Source organism: Mesoplodon mirus (assembly GCF_964341445.2).
Source record: "Mesoplodon mirus genome assembly, contig: HAP1_SCAFFOLD_828, whole genome shotgun sequence".
In the NCBI taxonomy this organism is placed as follows: domain Eukaryota; kingdom Metazoa; phylum Chordata; class Mammalia; order Artiodactyla; family Ziphiidae; genus Mesoplodon; species Mesoplodon mirus.
This window is the reverse complement of record NW_028295210.1, coordinates 37,960-59,791: the sequence shown is the minus strand read 5'-3', so window position 1 is coordinate 59,791 and position 21,832 is coordinate 37,960. Positions and strand designations below refer to the sequence as shown.

The following is a 21,832-nucleotide window of genomic DNA, read 5'->3' as shown; positions in this document are numbered from 1 at the left end:
TTACATTGATTCGATGGTTGGGATTACCCTATAATATTGTTATATTGGAATCTTTGTCCAGAGGCCACTTGGAAACTCCAAAATATCTAGAAGAGCCTGTGAGCCAGAACATCATTAGCCCTATCCAGAATGAAATAATTTGTTCAGGAAAAACAGATATTTTATGGAAGAACTGTGAGTTTCTGGTAAATCGAATGTGCCGTCTGGAAAGCCTCATCCAGTCCTTGAAGATGAACATCTTCATCTGCAAACTGAAAAAGATTTGAACCCACAGAAAACAGGTATAGAGAGAAGAGAGTCATCAGAAATTCGGTCCTGTGTGGGTGCTTGATGAGTTCATGATTCTTTTCCTTTCCTGACCTTCTTTAAACTGCTTGATGACCCTCCTGTCCTGTCTGATAGATTTTCTGAAGGAAAGACTGAATACCACACAGGAGGAGCATTCCAAGGATCTGAAGCTATTGCAACTGGAAGTGATGAATTTGTGCCAGCAACTAAGAGATGTAAAAGAGAAAGAAGACACGGCACAAGATGAGGTGCAAAGGTTGACTGTGACTCTGCAGCTTGCCTCAGAGACAAAGGTTTGAGTCCAGAGTTCTGGAATACAAACTCACTGTTAATGTGTTAGCTGGAGGAGGCAACAGACCCATAAAGCTGACTTTTAAAAATAGGTGATGTTGGTGTGAGGATTCTTGACATCTGAAATTTATCTACATCGATAGCCTATAACATTGTGTGCTGTCGGTAATTGAGTATTTATAGATTCCTACCCTCTACCTGTGACTGTGTGGATCCAGAGATATGAGGGAGTCTGTGCTCTACAAGAGCTTGTATGCTAGCTGGGAGCACAAGGCACAGCAGGAGAAAAGAGAGAAAAGAAGGGTATAAGAAATATTAAAGGACAGTGTAGGACAATAAGCAAATATTGCCAACTAAGTGTTCTGTATTCAGGTGGGTTTGAGAAGGTACGCGTGTCCTGTCTAGAACAGATTAGGCTAGGCTTCAAGGAAGACATGGGACTTGAGATGAGCCTTTAGAAGGCAAAGCAGTGAGGTGAGGACATTTAAAAGACCTCACACAGAGGCAGCAAAAAATAAGACTAGGGAAAAAAAACTAATGATTTTGTTTTCCCTTCACAGGCCAGGCAGTGTAACAGATGTTATTTTGTTTAAAACATGTTTTGTTTAATCTCTGCAAAACCTCAAGATGGAGGATATTGTTGGCTCTCTCTCTTTTTTTTTTTTTTTTTTTTTTTGCGGTACACGGGCCTCTCACTGTTGTGGCCTCTCCCGTTGCGGAGCACAGGCTCCAGACGCCCAGGCTCAGCAGCCATGGCTCACGGGCCCAGCCGTTCCGCGGCATGTGGGATCTTCCCGGACCGGGGCACGAACCCGTGTCCCCTGCATCAGCAGGCGGACGTCAACCACTGCGCCACCAGGGAAGCCCTACTGTCTATTTTAATGATGAGTGTACTGGGGCTCAGAGAGAAGTCATCTCTCTGAGATCACACTTGCCTGTTTTCTTCCTGTAACTCAGATTTGAACCTAGATCCTTCCCTTGTGTGCAGTTAGGAGGCAATGCATAAACTAGCTGGACAGGAGTGAGGATTTGTGTAAAATAAGTTGGAAATTGGCAAGGGATAACATCATAGAGGATCTCAAAATCAAGAATAATTAAGTATTTGGGCTTGATCCTATGGGGAGTGATTAAATTTTTGATAAGAAAGTGACATAATTGAAAACAAGAAAACTAATCTAGCAGTAGTGTAGAGTATCAATTATAGGAGAAGAGATTGGAGATAGGAAAACCCATTAGGAATCCATTGCCTTATTTGAGACATAGACCTTATTAGGTCTGAACTACAGTTGTGGCATTTTGAGAGGAAAGATATGTTAGAATGTGGTATTGGATAGGGGCTGAAGGTAGAGAAGAAGGCAAGGACAGCTTTGAGTTTTTACATCTTAGATTATAGTGCCATTAATAATAATATAAAAGAGGATGAATAGTGAAAGCTGTGTTTTTCATCCTCAACTCCTAAGCATAGATAATATTTGAGGCTAGAAAAAATGCAGTACTTAAGAAAATAGGACTATACCCTGTAAGAAAAATGTCTAGCAATTACCAGGTTTTCCTCTGATTATTGAATTTTACATAGGAGGTACATGTGACTAATCATTTTTTAATTATCTGAAAGGGAAAATGATAGAAGTCATGAATGAAAGTAATAAAATAACTTTAAATATCTCATTGTAATAATTACTTTAGACTCATAATAAGAAGTGTTTATAACTGTATTCAGATTAGCATTTATAGGTTGCCCCAAAGAAGTCTAGATTTGAACTGTGATATACCATAGACAGTTTCTTCCTGTCATTTCAGATTATTTAGAACCTTTTCTCCTCCTATTTTTAGAAGAATGCAGCCATTATTGAAGAGGAACTGAAGACCACAAAATGTAAAATGAACCTTAAAATTCAGGAGGTAAGATAAAAAGGAAGCTGGAAGGTGAAGGAGGCATTGGAATTGCAGAGGGGGAAGTCAAGGTAGTGGATAGAATGAAAAGAAACCATTGAAGAAGAAAATATGTGGCTGTTTATTTGGAAGATTTTAAAAATATGCCACATGATGTTATACCTGCCCGTATGTGACATTAAGACTTCCTTTCACCCCAGTACTGCCACAAAACCAGAAATAAAAAATAAATGCTCTCTGAGCCAGGAGGGAAACAGTTACCGTGAAACTCATGCAGTTGCCCATATACTAGAGTTAAGTGGACATAAAAAGGCCTTTTACACTAAAGTTGTGTTTAAAATAAAAAGCTTTTAATAAGTCTGCTCATCTAATTTTACCTTAAAACTTTCATTTCAGTCTAAATTTCAGTAGATAACAGATTGGAATTATGGAGTAGGTGGCTGCTAAAAGTTGTTGGACTAAAAGTTTGCAGCTGAAAGCAGTGGAAGAGTCAGAAGAATTACCAGTTCAATACACCTTGACAGTGGCCTAAAAACCTCAATATTCCCTGACAGAATAATAGTTGACATTAGTCCAAACCAAAAGGATCAAGTTCTATTTAAAATATTCTGTTATACAAAACAGAAATAGATACACTATTTTAAAAATTATGAACTTCAGTGTGTTTAGGGCGGTAAGTGTAGCTATCTGGGACATTCTCTCACGTAGAGTATTTTTTTTGCCAATAGTTACTGATAAAAGCATGATTGTTCATTGTTAGTTGGAGTATATTGTTTCATGCTTTAAAAAATATTTTGGCTATTTTAATAGATTCTTTTTAGAGCAGTTTTAAGTTTTTAGAAAAACTGTACAGAAACAGAGTTCCCATATATCCTTTCTCCCCACCCCCAGAGCTTCCTCTGTTATTCACATTCTGTATTAGTCTGTGATGAACCAGTTTTGATACATGATTACTAAATTCACAGTTTAGATTAAGTTTTACTTTTTGGTCATCACAGTATACAGAATAGCTTCACTGCCCTAAAAATGCCCTGTGCTCTACATACACATCACCCCGCGCCTCTCTCCCCCACCCCTGTCTTTCCCCAAGCCCCTGGCAACCACTGATCTTTTCACTGTCTCTCTAATTGGAATCATACAGCGTGTAGCCTTTTTGGACTGGCTTCTTTCACTTAGCATATGCATTTAATCCTCCATGTCTTTTCATGGTTTGATAGCTCATTTCTTTTTATCAGTGAACAATAATCCATCCATTGTCTGGATGTACCGTAGTTTATCCATTCACCTACTGAAGGACATCTTAGTTGCTTCCAAGTTTGGCAGTTATGAATAAAGCTGCTGTAAACATTCATATGCAGTTTTTTATATGGACATAAGTTTTCAACTCCTTTGGATAAATACCTAGGAGTACGACTCATACTTATCATATGATAAGCTTATGTTTAGCTTTCCAAGAAATTGCCAACCTGTTGCAGTGGCTATGCCATGTTGTGTTCCCACCAGCAGTGAATGAGAGTTCCTGTTGTTCCACATCCTCACCAGCATTTTGTGTTGTCAGTGTTTTGAATTTTTGCCAAATTTATAGGCGTACGTACAGTATCTTGTTTTAATTTGAAGTTTTCTACGGACGTGATATTGAGCATCTTTTCATATGCTTATTTGCCATCTGTCTGTCTTCTTTGGTGAGGTATCTTAGATCATTTGCCCACTTTGCAGCTGGGTTTTTTTTCCTATTGTTGAGTTTTTAGAGTTCTTTTTATATTTTGGATACCAATCCTTTATCCAGTATGTGTTTTACAAATATTTTCTCCCAATCTCTAGCTTATCTTTTCATTCTCTTAACAGTGTCTTTTGCAGAGCAGACACTTTTAATTTTTTTTTTTTTTTTTGCAGTACGCAGGCCTCTCACTGTTGTGGCCTCTCCCGTTGTGGAGCACAGGCTCCGGACGCGCAGGCTCAGCGGCCATGGCTCACGGGCCCAGCTGCTCCATGGCACGTGGGATCTTCCCGGACCGGGGCATGAACCTGTGTTCCCCGCATCGGCTGGCGGACTCTCAACCACTGCACCACCAGGGAAGCCCCAGATGCTTTTAATTTTAATGAAGTACAACTTACCCATTTTTTTTCCTGGATTGTACTTTTGGTATTATATCTATTAATAAAATATCATTGCCAAACCCAAGGTCACCTAGATTTTTCTATGTTATCTTTTAGAAGTTTTATAGCTTGCATTTTACATTTAGGTTTTGAATTATTTTTTGTGAAAGGTGTGAGGTCTGTATCTAGATTCTTTGGGTGAGTTTGTGTATGTGTATGTCTAGTTGTTCCAGCACCATTTGTTGAAAAGACTATCCTTTGGATTGCCACTTAACACTATTTTATTGGGGAAGTCTTAATTCTTGGTGCTGTAGTAAAATGTTGAATTTTCATGGAACTTGTCAAGGACCTGTAGAAGGACTGTGCTAGTCAAATAGGGACATTTTGAGGGTATGTGAGGCAGGAAGGATGTATTAGTCTGCAGGGGCTGCCATAACAAAGTACCACAGACTGGTGGCTTTAACAACAGAAATTTATGTCTCACCATTCTGGAGGTGAAAAGTTCAAGATCAAAATATCATTAGCAGGTTTGGTTTTTTCCTGAGTCCTTTCTCCTTGGCTTGCAGATGGCTGCCTTTTTTTCTGTGTCCTCACATGGTCTTTTCTCTGTGTACACATCCCTGGTGTCTCTTTGAGTACAAATTTCCTCTTCTTATAAGGACAACAGTCATGTTGGATTAGGGCCCACCCCAGCGGCCTCATAACTGAAACAACTCTTTAAAGGCCCTATCTCCAAGCACAGTCATATATTGAGATACTGGGGTTTAGGGCTTCAACATATGGATTTCAGAGGGATGCAGTTCAGCCCATAACAAAGGACTATACAAAGATAAAGTAAATGCAGTATATATCTTTCTAAGAGATAAGAAATATATATATATATATATATATATATATATATATATATGAAATCTGGTTCTGATGAACATGAAATAGATTAACTGATAGCCCTTCATAATGCTTTAGGGATGAATATCTTAGTAGTATAGTTATCAAATAAAGATTCCCTTTATAAGGCACTTAAATTATATCTTGAGCAAATTATACTATATAATTCGATGTAGAGCTTAGAAAAGTATATTATGCTACTCTAAATTATAAAGTGATTATAATCTGATACTAAAATAAAACCTGAAAAATATAGCCCAAAACAAAAACTATAGCTCATTCTTAAATAAGATTCAAATATTAATATTTAACTGATTATTGGATAAGGAAGGAATTTCTAAGCTTGAAAAGAAGGAACAGGATTATAAAAAGCTCGATAAGTTTGACCATATAAAAATTAAAATCTTATATATGTATAAAAAAGCAAAACTAATACAACATAACAAAACTAGACAGTTAATAATCTTCCCTTTTAAAGAACTTAAATTGACTTAAAAAAACAGAGGGCAGGGCCTCCCTGGTGGCGCAGTGGTTGAGAGTCCGCCTGCCGATGCAGGGGATACGGGTTCGTGCCCCGGTCTGGGAGGATCCCATATGCCGCGGAGCGGCTGGGCCCGTGAGCCATGGCCGCTGGGCCTGCGCATCTGGGGCCTGTGCTCCGCAACGGGAGAGGCCACAACAGTGAGAGGCCCGCATACCGCAAAAAGAAAAAAAAAAAACAAAAACAGAGGGCAAAGGATAAGAACAGTTCAGAAAATATATAAAGAACTAATAACCATATTAGAAAATGTTTAATCTCACTAGGAACCAAAGAAATGCAAAAATATTAAGGTGTTGTTTTTCATTTATTAGCAAAGATTTAAGAAAGTGATAATCTGTAGTGCTGATGAGATTTATTCAAATACTACTGATAAGGTAAAATTGGAAGGAGAATTACAAAATGTATCAAAAGTCTAAAAAATGTTTATACCTTTAACCTAGTGATTCCTTTTGTAGGATTTATCCCAAGGAAGTAATCAGAAATTCAGTGAAAGATTTATTCACAAGCATGTTCAGCAGAACAGTATTTAGAATAGCAAAACACTGGAAATATCCAAATGTTCAATATTCGGTGTATGGTTAAGAAAATCATAGAACATTTCCAAAATGGGCTATCTTGTAACTATTTCGTGTCAACATATTTTTCATCTCATTTCACTTTTTAAAAACTTCTTAAATTGTTAAATATATCATTCTTCAAGAAAACACATATAAAGTGCATATGTACAATGTAGAGAAGAGTTATAAAGTGTACTCTTACATCATGTTTACTGGGGTTTAAAAATAGAATTTCTGGAACTTCCCTCGTGGCACAGTGGTTAAGAATCCGCCTGCCAATGCAGGGGTCATGGGTTTGAGCCCTGGTCCGAGAAGATCCGACATGCTGCGGAGCAACTAAGCCCGTGTGCCAAAACTACTGAAACCCACTCACCTAGAGCCCATGCTCCACAACAAGAGAAGCCTCCACAACAAGAGAAGCCACCACAACAAAAAACCTGCGCACCACAACGAAGAGTAGCCCCCACTCACCGCAACTAGAAAAAGTCCACGTGCAGCAACGAAGACCCAACGCAGCCAAAAATAAGTAAATAAGTAAATAAATTAAAAAAGAAATTCTTTCAATTTAACATCACTTCATAAAAGGAACAGCATTTTTCAGTTCCCATTTAAATTAGAAAGGATTTCTTTACTTCATGATAAAAGAGACTCTTAACCTTCTTTGTATCTTTATCTGACTCATTTTATAGTCATTTATTGATAGAAATAAGGTCAGTGTACCCAAATTCTTGAGTGTTGTTTTTGTCTGCTGCTTAACAACTACTTCATTATTTGTTTTGATCTTTAAGTTCCAATACATGAAAAAAAAAATTCCAGTACGTAATTGAAACGGCTTTCAGAGGAATGTTTATAATACTATGGGATAAAAAAGGTATATATATATATATATATATAGGTGAAGAAATCAAAATACAGGAAAATAAAGAGTTAAAAAATAAAGTTAGAAAATAGAGAAATACAGAAAATACATATACTAAGACATATTAGTGTTTTTCAAACTTCTTTTGACAGCAGTACATTGTAAGACATATTTTACACTGCAACACCATACATACATGCATATACACAAACATTTCATGAAGCAGTACTTACCCTTCCTTACTACTTGCTATGTGCTCTGATATTTTCTTTGTATTCTTCTCTCCCCCCTTTTTCAAGTGCTTCTTTCAACTTACCAATGCGTCTTGACCCACAGTTTGGAAAACAGACTTACACAGTAGGAAGATGAGGGTAACAAATTTGACTCTGCATTTCCTAGAAGGTTATCCGTTAGGGAGAGACAAAAGCATGTTTCTGAGTAGTCATAAATGAACAAAGAATGGGGGTGAGATGGCGTGTCTGGTAAACTTTTCATGGTGACTTTGATCTTTGTGAAACTGCTATGAAGTTCCCTTGGTCTTGCCTAACTGCAGTGTTGCTCTGTAGCTAAGGAGACAACTGTCTCAAGAGAAGCACCTAAGGGAATCTCTTGAGAAATCTGGATCAGCCATGCTACTCAAAATTCAAGAAATGGGATCAACAGTGGAGGTGGAACGGAAACATGTAGAGAGATTTTCTCTCCTTGTTTATGTTGGGAAAGTGAAACCAAAAGGGAAAAGCCAATGTTTTACCTACAAACCTATAGTTTTGCTTATTTCCTCTAGATTTATTAAATTCCTTTCTTTAGTATTCCTCTATTAACATTCTTACTACAATTTAAAAAATTTTAGTGCAAAATAAGAACGGACTCTGATGCCATTTAGTCCAGCGCTCTCAATTTATGAATGAGGGAGCTAAGGACAGAGAGGTTATTTTGTCTCAGGCTTTACAGAAGTGAACTCTTAGTTCCTGGGAGGGAATCCTTCCCTCTACACCATATAATCCCTGTTACAAGAGTTGATTTTGGAAGGCACTGACCTAGTCTCATGCTATATGTATTGTATATGATGTGCATAGAAAAGAAAGATTAAACTGAGCTGACATTTGAAGCAAGGAATAAGTCAGATAATCAGGAATGTGTTTACATTGCTGTTTTCAAGTCTCATTATTTTAGCATAATATTTTTGCTTTCATCAAAGTTGTTATTTGAAATATCTATATGTAATTTAGAATATTTTAAATTCTAAGTACTGAGGCAATTAGTAGTTTCAAATCATAATACCTATTATTAGATTACATAATTTTTATTATTTTAATGAGTGGTGTCCTTCTACAATGTCCTTAAGTAGAATAAAGAGGATTCTACTTAAAGAATTTGCAAATGATCCTTTATTGCTATACTTTATACTGCCAATATAGTAGGCACTAGCCACATGTGGCTATTTAAATGAAAATTAATCTTATTTGTTAAAATTAAACAAAATTAAAGATTCAGTTCCTCACTCACTCTGGCCACATTTTGAGTGCTGTTGAAGAGTGCACAGAAAGTTCTCCTGGACAGCACTGCTGTAAGACCCTGCACTCTGTTGAGATCTTTTAACTGTAACACATAAACACCGCTTCTTCCTCCAAGAACATTAAGATCAGAAAAATCTGCCTTACACCTGTGCTATAAGTTAGCTTAGTAGAAATCTTTACCTTACAGAAAAGGAGTTTTTCTTATAGGATTTCAGGTGCAAATTTTGCAGCAAAACTGCGTTGCTGTTTTCAGACCACCCAAGAACTAGTGGCACAGGAGCGACAACAGAAAGGAGAGTTGGAGACCGCTACCTCACAGCTCAAGTCTGATCTAGGTATGAAAACAGATGCTAGAAATTACACTTTTGTTAGTTTTTTGAGATTTCATGTGAAAACTCTTTAAGATTCCAAATTCTCGAAGTGGCCAGTGTTACTGGTATTTCCCGCAGACCTGAATGTAAAAAGTTGCTGATTTCCTTTTTATCTGTGGCACTGAGAAAGACAGAGAATGTTGGTAATAAAATAGAATTTGACCCTCTTAATTGTAAACTTATGTGGATTTTTTTCAGGTTTATTTAACTGTGGACTTGGGAACATTTGGGTTCTATAAATCTAGATTGAATATTGGATAATAGAATGCTAATAAGGAAATGAGGTCATTAATCGTTGCTATCCTACTGATTCTAACGATTTATCATGTCAGACTCTCCATTCTTCAGGTTATCGACCTATTTTGGTCAACTGGTATTTGTAGTAAAGGATAGTTGTAAGGTACCATAGAGAGAGGTTAGATTAACTACTCGTTTGAGGAGGAAAAAATGTCTGTTTTAAAAAATAGTCCTAAAAGGTGACAGAGCTAGGAAATGGAAGTGTCTAGACTTGATCCCAGGCTGCTCAGAGACCTGCTTCTTCCAACCCAACAGCCCTTATCAGACGACTGTTTGTTAATATATAATTGTAACAGCAGTGTTCAGGTAGATCTCACTATAGAGATCACACAGAGTTCCAGTGAAGTGCTTTACGCATGAATAACACTTCATGGTTTACACAGGGCTTTCACATACATTATCTCATGTAATACACAAAACTATCTGTAATTCCTAAAGTTACAAAATGAATAAATGGTGAAGTGAGGCCTCAACCTGGATCTTCTAACTCCAAACCCAATGTTCTTGCCACTGTGGCCCGCCTGCTCTGTGGCTGTAATGAGGACAGGGAATACCAAAAGGGAAATGAAAATTAGAAAAAAGAAACCATAAAGGGTAACCCATTCAATGCTTTTACTTACTGCTTTTAGCAGAAAGTATTCTTTTTCCATATAGTTGTTGAGTAATGAATTATTCTGTGAAGTTCTCACTGATAATGTCCCTAAATAATTTTCTGTCTTCCTGTGACTGCATGCCTACAAAAATACATGTTACATTTTATTGTACTACCACATTATCCCATTTGAGCCTTACAGCAAACTAGTGAGAAAGATAAGAAAATGTACCCCATTCTACAAAAGGATGAAAAGATCAATAGTGAACGACCCACAGTAAATAGAATAGCTGGGACTAAACACAGATCTTTCTATTATATTAGTTGTCCTTCTGATTAAGTGATTTTTAAAAATGTTACTTTCTTAATGGATTAATGCTTTTTGAATTTTGTAAGAATATATGGAGGACCATTAAAAACATTGACATTAGAATAACAGTAATTCAAATTAACATAAAAAAGGAAGCCTGTCTGAATACCAGCTATATGCTTCATAGTGAATAATAGATGCTTTACATGCATGCAATTTTATTACTTTAAGGTACAGTTATTCTAACCATATTAATAAAAGGAATGCCTTTAGATATTTGCTTCAATGAATTTTAAAATGTACTTATTTATTAATAACTGTTTATTTATTAGCAATAAACATTATATGTATATGTGTGTGTTTATGTGTGTGTATTACACACACATTAATTAAAGTGATTAAATTGTTCTCCAAAGTAGGATAAACATTCCCCTTTTAGTCTTTCTTTGGCTAGTGGAATTTTCAAAATAGATCATGTAGTTTATCTTTTTGATCCTTCACATATGTTAAATTAGAATTGACTTAAAATGAGTCTTGGACTCATTTTCAAGAAGTACAGTTTTTCTGAGTATATCCTAAATAAAATGAGTTTTTATAAGTTTTATAATTTTCTGGCTTTAGAATTTTTAAGTGAAACAAAACTAATAGATCTTTATGAATTTTCTATGAAGCCAAACATTAACCTCAGAAAAGTTTATATCTCTTGGCTACTAGTATACAGTGCCAAACTGTTCTCCTATTTCTGCCTTTGGTTTTATTTTCACTGTATATACATACTCTGAGTGGTTTCAAATCTTTTTTTTCCTACACCAAATCATCCTCCTGAGCTCCAGATGGTATCGTACTGCCAACTAATCATCTATATTTAGATGCTTTGCAGATACCTCAAAACACATGATGAAAGCTTAAGTGTTGCAGTCATTTTTACTCATTATATCCCCCAAACCTGCTCCTTGCCCTGAATTCCCTGTTAGAATCCACCAACCACCCCCACTGTCCAGGTCTGTACACTAGATATTTTCCTTGACTCATCTATTGCCTTTACACCACTGGTCAGTCACCAAGTCCCGACAATTCTCCCTGCTTGCTTTTCACAAGTCTTTTCCTTCTGCATCATTACCTCAGAGCCAGCTCTCATTGTTTTACACTTGGATTACTGCAACAGCTACTAAACTGATCTCCCTGTCTTTATTGAGCCTTTGTCAGAGTAATCTAACAAAAGGCTTTTTGATCTTTTTGATTGTGTGCCTCTCTGTCTTGAAATCCCTCAGACCCATCATCATCTGTGCATTGAGTAAAACGTGACCTCATTTACCATAGTACGTGACTGTGGACTAGTTTCTTGATAATTTCAGGATTTCGTTTCCAGTCTATAAAAATATGATAGAAATACTTGCGTTCTCCTTATTTCTGCAAACTACAGATGAAAACAATTTTTTTAATCAAAGTTTCTCAGGGAAAATACCATGTGATTTCAATGTACTTGTAAGTTATTATCATCATAGTTATGTGGACTTTCTTTGTTTTTAGTTTCTAGAGATGACCTCATTTCCAAGTTGGTTGAAGAAAATAAGGTAGGTTTTGAGGTTTTGAGTACAGAGGTTTTCTTTCATCTCTTCACTAACTAGTATTTCCTTACTCATGTTGGTTTACAGTCCTTCTGATTCTCCTAAAATCTTTATGAAAAAAAGTTTCAGTGTAAATGAGCGTATATCCAGAACTGTTGTCAACTGGGTATTAGGAAATAAATCATTTCATGCAGGTTAGTATAGTTTGAAAAAAGGTGAGTTGGCAAAACTACTGAGACTTATTTGCATCTTATACCTATTGCAAATGAATTGCTGTGAAGCTTTTTTATGAAATGTAAGAAATATTAACTATTTTTGGTGATGGTTTATCAACAACATGAATGTATGTACTTACTACCACTGAATTTAACACTTAATACTTAAATAGTTTTAAGTGAACTGTACTCTTAGAAATAGTTAAAATGAGTATAGCGCTATACAGTAAGCCCTTGCTGGTTATCTATTTTATATAGAGTAGTGTGTATATGTTAATCCCAACCTCCTAATTTATCCTTCCCCGCCCCTTTCCCCTACAGGGGAAAAGAATCTGAAAAAGAATACATATTGTTATATGTAATTATATAATAATATAATGTATATTTGTATATAATATTAATAGTATTATTATTATATATAACTGAATCACTGTGCTGTACACCTGAAACTAACACAATATTGTAAGTCAACTATACTTCAATAAAAAAGACATTTCATTAAAAAGACTTAAAAATGGTTAAAATGATAAATTTTGTTATGTGTATTTTACCACAATAAAAAATAAAAAATAGGATAAATGTTACTACTTTTATATCAAGACATTTCTAAATCAATCTCATGGTGTAGATGTTATATGATGTTAACTTTTCTTGAGATGCTTCTTCTAGAAAGCTAGAAAAGTGGTTCTCTCTCTGAAGGAAGAGGACTTAGACTTTGTTCTTCCCCATTTGACTAAGTACCTATTAGGTAAAACCCAGCCCAAAACTCACATCCCTATCGCCTTTCCCTCATCTCAAAGAGAACATTTTTTTTCACAGAGCAAAGGTGCTTTCTTCTGCTCCACCCTCAGGTATTCCTTGATGAAAATCTCTTCCCCTACTTATAATTTTAAAAGATCCTTGCATGTGTTTCTTTGAAATAATAAGCTCATACTACTAATAGGAAGAAATGTGTATGTAACATAAACTAAAAATATTTCATCTTAGTAGAATTTTTTTGACATAAGGATACCAGGTAAATATCAAGGTTTGTTTTTAGGCAAATTCTTTCTAATTGGAGTCCCAGTATGAGAATATTTTTAATAAATAGTTTTGATAAATAATTTATAAATTAAGAGAAGTTTGGGAGTTGGATATATCAAGATTTTAAAAAATCCTTTATAAGACACTTATCTATGTATATTAGAACTTGAATTGGTACTAGCCACAATACAGAACAGGTATTTTGATAGAGATACATGTAATAGCTCTTACATGTAGAAAAAGAGAAATTCTTTTTTTTTTTCCTGTAGGATATACAGTTGTCTTTCAACAAGGAACATGAAGAAAATGCATATTTGAGGTCTGAAATAATATCCCTTCATGAAGCATCAGAAAAAGCACAGGTAAATCTTCCCGTTTCTCTAGTGTTTAGATGTTAATTTTGTTCAGTTAAAGAACCAAGAACCAAGATTAATCCTGGCTACATGAATTCATACCATTGCCATCATCCAAAATTTTTATTTCCATAAGATTTACTTCATTTGTGAAACATCATCAAATTAACCACATTTCCCATTTCACCCTCTAAATTCCTGTGATACGTAGGTATTTGAGATATACTGCTAAACCATGCACTAGTTTAAACTTTGCCTTGTTTGCTTTCTAATTTACTCACTAAATGTATACCTTTTATTTCCCCCTATGAAACTCTAAGCAGTTCAATGCCAAGGGCTATCTTATACTTTCTTTGTATCTTCTATGGCAAAGCACAGTAGGAACCGAATAAATACTTGCTGATTTTGGAGTTATGTGTAATCATTTTACGTGGGATGGTGGTTCCCAAATTCAGCTGATGTTTTCTCTATATGCATGTATATGGAAAGGAGTCACCACATATGCAAGCAACCGAGTTATTTCTCATAGGGCCCAAAGAAATAGTATCGATCGTTTAAAAGAACTTTTTGTTAGTACAATTTGATTATTTCAATGTTAGGATCATAGTGTTGTTATGCTGTCTTTATGATAAAGAAAATACAAAATGTGATCTTTCATAAAATAATGATAACAGTAACTACTACTACTCTTACTATAAATGATAGTTAACATTTACTGAATCCATACTACAGTCATGGCACAATTCTAAGCACTTCATGTTACTAACAAATTGTAATCCTCTCAATAGGACTTCTTTAGAACTATTATTATTCCCATTTTAAAGATAAGAAAGTTGATATACAGAGAAGTTTAATAATATAGCTAGGGCTTCCCTGGTGGCACAGTGGTTAAGAATCCGCCTGCCAATGCAAGGAACAGGGTTCAAGCCCTGGTCTGGGAGGATCCCACATGCTGCAGAGCAGCTAAGCCTGTGCGCCACAACTACTGAGCCTGCTCTCTAGAGCCTGCGAGCCACAACTACTGAGCCCGCGTGCCACAACTACTGAAGCCCTCGAGCCTAGAGCCCGTGCTCTGCAACAAGAGAAGCCACCGCAATGAGAGGCCCACACACTGCAATGAAGAGTAGCCCCTGCTCACCGCAACTAGAGAAAACCAGCGTGCAACAATGATGACCCAATGCAGCCAAAAATCATTTAAAAAAAAAATATAGGGCCTCCCTGGTGGCGCAGTGGTTGAGAGTCCGCCTGCTGATGCAGGGGATACGGGTTCGTGCCCCGGTCTGGGAGGATCCCATATGCCGCGAAGCGGCTGGGCCTGTGAGCCACGGCCGCTGGGCCTGCGCATCCGGAGCCTGTGCTCCGCAACGGGAGAGGCCACAACAGTGAGAGGCCCGCATACCGCAAAAAGAAAAAAAAAAAATATATATATATATATAGCTAGTAAGTGACCCAGTTGGAATTTGAGCCCAGCAATCTAGCTGTAAAGAAAATTAGCTATTTCTTTTCAAGGAGCAAGAGTTCTCCTCTTACCCCCAAGTATTCCTTGATAAGTAGTTTGTGCATCTGGTTATAACTTTAAGATGCCCATGAGTGTATTCCTGTCTTATGATGCTGTCCCACTTATGATGCTGTCCAGATAATCTTTATCTCTCCTTTCTTGTTACTGTTGTTTTTGAGGGATTTTTCTATTAACGCTTCAGAGTTATTTGCCCCATCCTTAAAGAGTTTATACATTAAAACATGAGATCCTTACCAAATATACTTTGCAAAAATAACTGAGAATTAAGATAAATATTTTCCACAGGAATACAAATTTCAAAATACCAAAAGGACAAGAGAATTATAAACTAACTACATGTATGTTACAGAAAAGATTTTTGTTTTATTTTGGAAGGTTAATCTTGTGAAATGGCACAGTGATCTGTATTTTGCTTTTTTGAATACTGTAATTGGTGATGAAGGAGCTTAGATATTTTGTTATCAGCTAAACAGTTCTGAAAGCTCATCATCCAGTTTTGAGAATGGATTTCTATAACATGGGCCATGCATCTACATTGTAAATTCCATTCTGTAGATGTCTTGCTGTAATTGACCAGCATTCAAAATTATGAAGAATGGAAGATTGGTAAACTGCCAAATGCTTCAGTTGTTCCACTGTATCACCAAATTTCCCCTTTTAATTTACAGTTGCTTAGGATGATGACTCCAAATATTTGAAAGTATTTTATAATCTAATGAAATATCAATTGAGATTAGGTTAAATAAATTAAGTTCACATGTATGGTGAAATACTATGCCATTGTTAAAAATGATGATACATAAGTAAAAGGACTTATTTATTGGAGAGATCTGTGCTTTGCTGTATATGTTGCCTTAGGTTTTGAATGACCAACTGACTAGAAAGTGTTCAGAGCTGAACAGAATGCTTCAGACTGTTCGAATGGAAAATACCCAAATCATTGCTGACCACCAAGCCATTCTGCAGGTATTCATTTTTAACACTAGTCAATTTCTGGTAGAGTCATCAGGAAGCCTCCTTGGCTAAGAGATCAGGAAATACAAATAGCCAACTGGATACATAAAATATCTTAGCAATTAATTTCAAGGATTTTTCTGAATTATTTTATTTTTTAATTAGTTGTTTTCTGTTTTCATCAGAGGGGTCATTTGGCCTTACACTCAGAGCTTTCTTAATGGTTTCTTCTCAAATATCATTACTTTAGGAAAAGTAATTACCTGTCCCAGTACTGATAGACTTATGGAGAATACTTATGACTGACCCTAAAGTATTTATCTTTTCCCCAAAAACCTGTGCTTTCCCATTTTGCTTATGCCATTCCCTCTGCTGAGAGTGGTCTTTACTTCATTTTCAACTGTTTGAGATTGTGTTCATTCTTTAAGACTCACTTTCACCCAGAAGCTTGATCACTCCAATCAGAAAAAATCAGTTTTGTCTTTTAATTTCTACTTCTAGGACACTAAACAGGCTGTAATAATAAGGCTCTCTCTTTTTTTTTTCTTTTTTGAGCGTACTTACTATATACCAAGCATTGTGCTAAGGATTTTACATATATTACCTCCTTTAATCCTAGCAGTTACATAAAGGGATAGTTATCATCCTCGTTTTACAGATAATAAAAATAAGATTTAGAGAAGTTAATCAACTTGCCCAAAATCACCCAGCTAGTATAGGGTGGAGCCAGATTTCAATCTAGACTTGACTCCAGACTCAGTGTTTTTAATCATTTATGTTATGTTGCTTCTCTTGTTCTGCATTCTATAGTAGTAGTTTATGTGCATGGCTCATTTCCTGTACTACGTTCCTAGGACATTGTCTTACATACCTTTGTTATTACCTATAAGGCTAAGTGTGTTTTGCACATAACAGGTACTCAATAAATATTTTTTATTTAGCAAGCATTTAGTGTTTACCTCATGCAAGTATGTTGCTAGATCTAGATAGAATTATGGCAGTGAACAAGACAAGTCCCTACTTTCATGGAACTTACAATTTAGTAGACTGAAGAATGTGACTTATGTATGTAACACTTTCACAAACGTTTTAAAACCTTGGAATATGACACAAGTGAGATCCCATTTTACCAAGTATGAAGGTGTGAAGGTTTACCTTGCAATCAAATATTGTTCAAAAAGAAGTGTTTTAAAATATGTTTACAAATATAATTATTAATATGTACTATATTTACAAAAGCTTTGTAAATTGTAGGTAGAGGAAGTGTGCATAAAAATGCTGTTTTGATAATTGAAAATAGTAAGCAAGAGGAAATTGTGCAGAACAGTTATAGACGTCTGCTGTAGCAGTGTCTGAGTGCAATTTCAGATACTGTCAAAAGAATTTAAACTATGAAACATGATTGTCCCTGGAGAATGGAATTATTTGGAAGAGATGTGGGGGAGATAGAGGTGGAGTGATCATTTCACTTTATATACGTTGATATTGTTTTACTTTTTAAAATATAGTATCATGTTGAAATTTTGAAGTACCAAAATATACTTAATATAGTTTTTTTTTCATCTCTTTTGGAGTATGGTTGCTTTACAATGTTGTGTTAGCCTCCACTGCACAACAAAATGAATCAGCCATACACATACAGATACCCCCTCCCTCTTGGACTTCCCTCCCATTTAGGTTACCACAGTGCATTAGGTAGAGTTCCCTGTGCTATACAGTATGTTGCTATCAGTTGTCTATTTTATACATGGTATCTAAAAATTTGTTCATGTTAGGAGTTTTATAAATTTTGCAGCAAGCTGGATAAATAATGCCTCTTGATTACTGGCTAGAAGAGCTATAAAATGATAGAATTGTGGTCAGGCCAGGGTAGGTACAAAGAGCAAGCTGGACATTAAGATAAATTCTTTTAAAAAGGGGTTTTATTTATATAAATTAAATTTGACTTTTGTAAGTATCAGTATCTTTGATCAGTTGTTTAGAGTGATACCCTATCAAATGACTTCTGGCATCTCAACTTTTAATATTGCTTCTAACACTCAGGAAGAACAGAAAATGATGACACAGACATTTCAAGAACAAAACTTACTGCTGGATGCAGCCCATGCCAGTATCACAAGTGAGCTTCAGACTGTTCAGAATGAGAAAACACAACTCCAAATGCATCTGTAAGTAAACTGTGGGCAACTTTTGTTTTTGCATTTGTATTTCTTATCTTTAATGAAAATGTTTAATTCTGCATTTGCTGGGCCAGTCACAAAAATAAAGACTCTGCCCTAAAGGAACTAGTTTTGTTAGAGCATTTTGGTAACTGCTCTCAGGCAGGAGATATGTTCTGTAAGAACATTTAGTCTTTCTGTTAAGGAAGAACTCTCGTTCAGCTTTCATATCTCCTTGTTCTCTTCCTGCAGGGACCATTTAGTCCTTGAGCATAACCAGTGTATCCAGAAAGCACAGGATGCTGAGAAGAGGGCAGCTGTGCAAAAAGAGCTGCTAGAATCAACTATTGCAAGATTGCGAAGTGAACTGGAAGCATCAATGCAAGAGAAGACCTCTCTGCTAGAGGAGAAAGAAGGACTTCAGGGAGAGGTAGGTAGAGGCAGATTTATGTTACCTCCTGGTTGTGGTGATGATCTTGTTTTTAAATTTTCTTGTAAGTGCAAAAGACAAGAAATACAACCCAGAGGCAGTTTGTCTGAGTTGCCCGTGAAAGAAACCTTTGGGTGGCTAATCTGTGTCTTTTAGCCTGTGAGTGCACTGTGCCAAATAGATGCCCTTATATAGTGTGAGTGAATGTTAACCATGCACACATCCTCATGTTAGTTAAGGAGTCAGATTTAAAACTCGATTTTCCCAGTAGAAGTGGGAGAGTGTAGTGGAAACAATGTAAGGGGAAACAGCCCTGTCTTCCTAGTTAGGAAAGAACCGGCAGAGTCTGACATGCAGACGTGTCTTTCTAATTTCAGGGCTATTTGTGAAGTCTGCTCTGCCTCAGAGACTCCCCGAGTGGCCCCTTTTCTGAGAGGATGTGCTATCTCTGCAGTGTAGGTATTAATTGACATGCAGGGTGTATCTGCTATAGTAGAGCCTGTCTGCTATTTTTTAAATGACCCATTTCTTTTTTTTTCCCTTCTCTTGGGCAGGTTAATAAAACTGAGAAAGAAATAGCAGAATAAAAATGCAACTTGGAAAAGGAATTAGCTAAAAGCAAGGTATTCCACATTTTATTTGTTGTTATGTCATTATATTTAATTCCTTCTGTATTGCTGCCTCCTGTATCAGCTTATCTGAATGAGGAGATGGGTTATTTTGTTGAATACCAAAACATGGGGGAAATAGAGAAGCCGCGAAGCTGGATGCACTTGGAGCACTCCAGTCACTTCAGCATAAGGCTGCGTCTGGGGAATGTTTGCTTGTTGAGCATCTCATGTTTGCCAGTGAGTCATCACTGCCTCGGACCCTAGTGTTCACCGAGTAGTTTAGCCACGGAGTCCCCTGAGAGTGAGCTAATGGGCCTGTGGGCTGCAAAGGGATGATTGCTGACGCTGCTGGTGTTTGTTTGTTTGTTTGTTTGTTTGTTTGTTTTTAACTAAGCTTCCTAACTTGTTAGCACTTGCCACTTTATTTGTGAGATAGCCCTTTCTGGGTTCTATGAAGGTAGAATGGCCAGAGAAACAAATACAATCCTTATTCAAACAAAAAAAAATCTTTCAGACATTGCTGTTTGCATTTCAAAATTTGAACAGGGTAAAGATTATGTATCACTATCATCTAGAGAATATATCTGGAGCATCAAGGACTCTCAGCCCATCCGCATGCAATAAACCCAGCAACAGGTGTCAGATATAGTCATCAAGCCTTGACTGTTTCTTGGCTCAGCTAAATAGCATTCTTAGTACCATATATGTGAACTTTTAGTTTAAGAACTGGGGAGAGAAGAAAAGCTAAATTCTGAGCTGGAGCTCAAAGACAGTTCACTAAGCTGGCAGGTACCTTCTGTGGTTTAGTCACTCATATCTAGTGATTTGAAAACAGTCCACCCCAAAAATCTTTCAAATAAAGCTGACTTCCTGTGGCAAGGGCTTTGCTGGTGTCAATGTGGCCTCAAATATGTTTTTTAAAATTTGGGAATTTGGTGGATACTATTAAATTCATTAATACTTTTTGCTTTAAAATGCTAGTGAATATTTCATGGCTAAGGCAAATGCTATTTGTGATTAAAACATGGTATTATTATTTTGCTTGTCTGATTTCATTTGTTTTAATGTAGACTAAGTGTATGTTCATGGGGCTGAAAGATACTTGCTCGTTAGAGAGGTTCTATTAAGCCAAATGACAGTGCTTCTACAGAGTTCCGTTTTTTGGTCTAACTTGATATTTTTTACATGTGTACTCATTGTAAAGCTATGTTTTCTTAAAGTCAGGCTTATTGAGTTATAATTTAGAGTGAAATTCACCCTTTTTTTACTGTACAGTTCTGTGAGCTTTGATAAACACAATCATGTAACCACCACCACAACAATCAAAATATAGAACATTTCTATCACCCCGGAAAGTTCCCTTGTGCCTTTTAGTAGTCAGCCTCTTCCTCCATCCCCATCCCCTGGCAACCACTGCTCTGTTTTTCTATCCCTGTAGTTATACCTTTTCCAGAATATCGTATAAATTGTATCATACAATATGTAGCATTATAAGTCTGGCTTCTTTTATTTAGCATAAAGCATTTGAGATTTGAGATTCATGCATGTTACTGTATGTATCAGTAGTTTATGTTCTGTTATATCACAGTTTCTTTACCCATTTGCCAATTGAAGAACATTTGGATTGCTTCCAGATTTTGGCAGTTATGAAAAAACCTGTATAAATATTCATATGTGAACATGTATTTTTATTTCTCTTGGATACATATCAGGAATTGGACTTCTAGATCCTACAGTAAATATATGTTCAACTGTCTTCCAAAGGATGTGTGCCATCTTGCATTCCTACCAGGAATATATGAGTTCCAGTTTCTCTACACTCTCACCAACACTTGACATTGTCAGTTCTTTCAGTTTCAGCCATTCTGATTGGTGTGTAGGGGTATGTCATTGTGGTGTACTTTGCTTTTCTCCAGTGACTAGTAACATTGAGTACCTTTTCATCTGCTTATTTGCCATCAACAACTTAAAGTGTCTCTTCAAATCTTTTAACCATTTTTAATTCAGTTGTTTGTTTTCTTATAATTTATATTTCAGAGCTTTAAAAATAGTGTCCTATTAATCCTCATGTAATAGTTATTACTATTTGTATATAAACAAATTTTCTATGTGCTTTACCTACTTTTCTTCTGTATTATGCCTTTTCATGCTCTTTTAAAGAGCAGAAGTTTTATATTTTGATTAAGTCCAGTTTATCAATTCTTCAACTTTTATGGATGATACTTTTTGTGTTGTAGCTAAGAAATTTTTGCCTAATCTAAGATTACATAGATTTTCTCCTTTGTTCTCTAGAAATTTTTTGTTCAATATGAGGTGTATGATCCACTTCAAGTTAATTTTTGTATATCATGCAAGATGTAGTCCAAGGTTCATTTATTCTTAGGTGGATCATCTGATTGTTTTAGTACCTTTTATTATTGAGATATAATTAATATACCATAAATTCACCTTCTTAAAATATACAAGTTAGTGATTTCTTAGTATATTCACAAGTTTGCA

General features: G+C 36.1%; 1 protein-coding gene across 1 annotated transcript; it reads left to right on the top strand.

Moving 5' to 3' along the window:
- The first annotated feature begins 204 nt into the window (after positions 1-204).
- LOC309797649 (coiled-coil domain-containing protein 150-like) lies at positions 205-19,348 on the top strand. The gene is made up of 11 exons (XM_082646107.1): positions 205-281; positions 403-581; positions 2,413-2,481; positions 7,981-8,097; positions 9,185-9,266; positions 12,032-12,075; positions 13,577-13,669; positions 16,038-16,145; positions 18,177-18,301; positions 18,545-18,722; positions 19,277-19,348. The coding sequence occupies exons 2-11, from the start codon at positions 477-479 to the stop codon at positions 19,307-19,309; spliced, it is 954 nt and encodes a 317-aa protein (XP_082502233.1). The 5' UTR covers positions 205-281; positions 403-476; the 3' UTR covers positions 19,310-19,348.
- Positions 19,349-21,832: the final 2,484 nt, after the last annotated feature.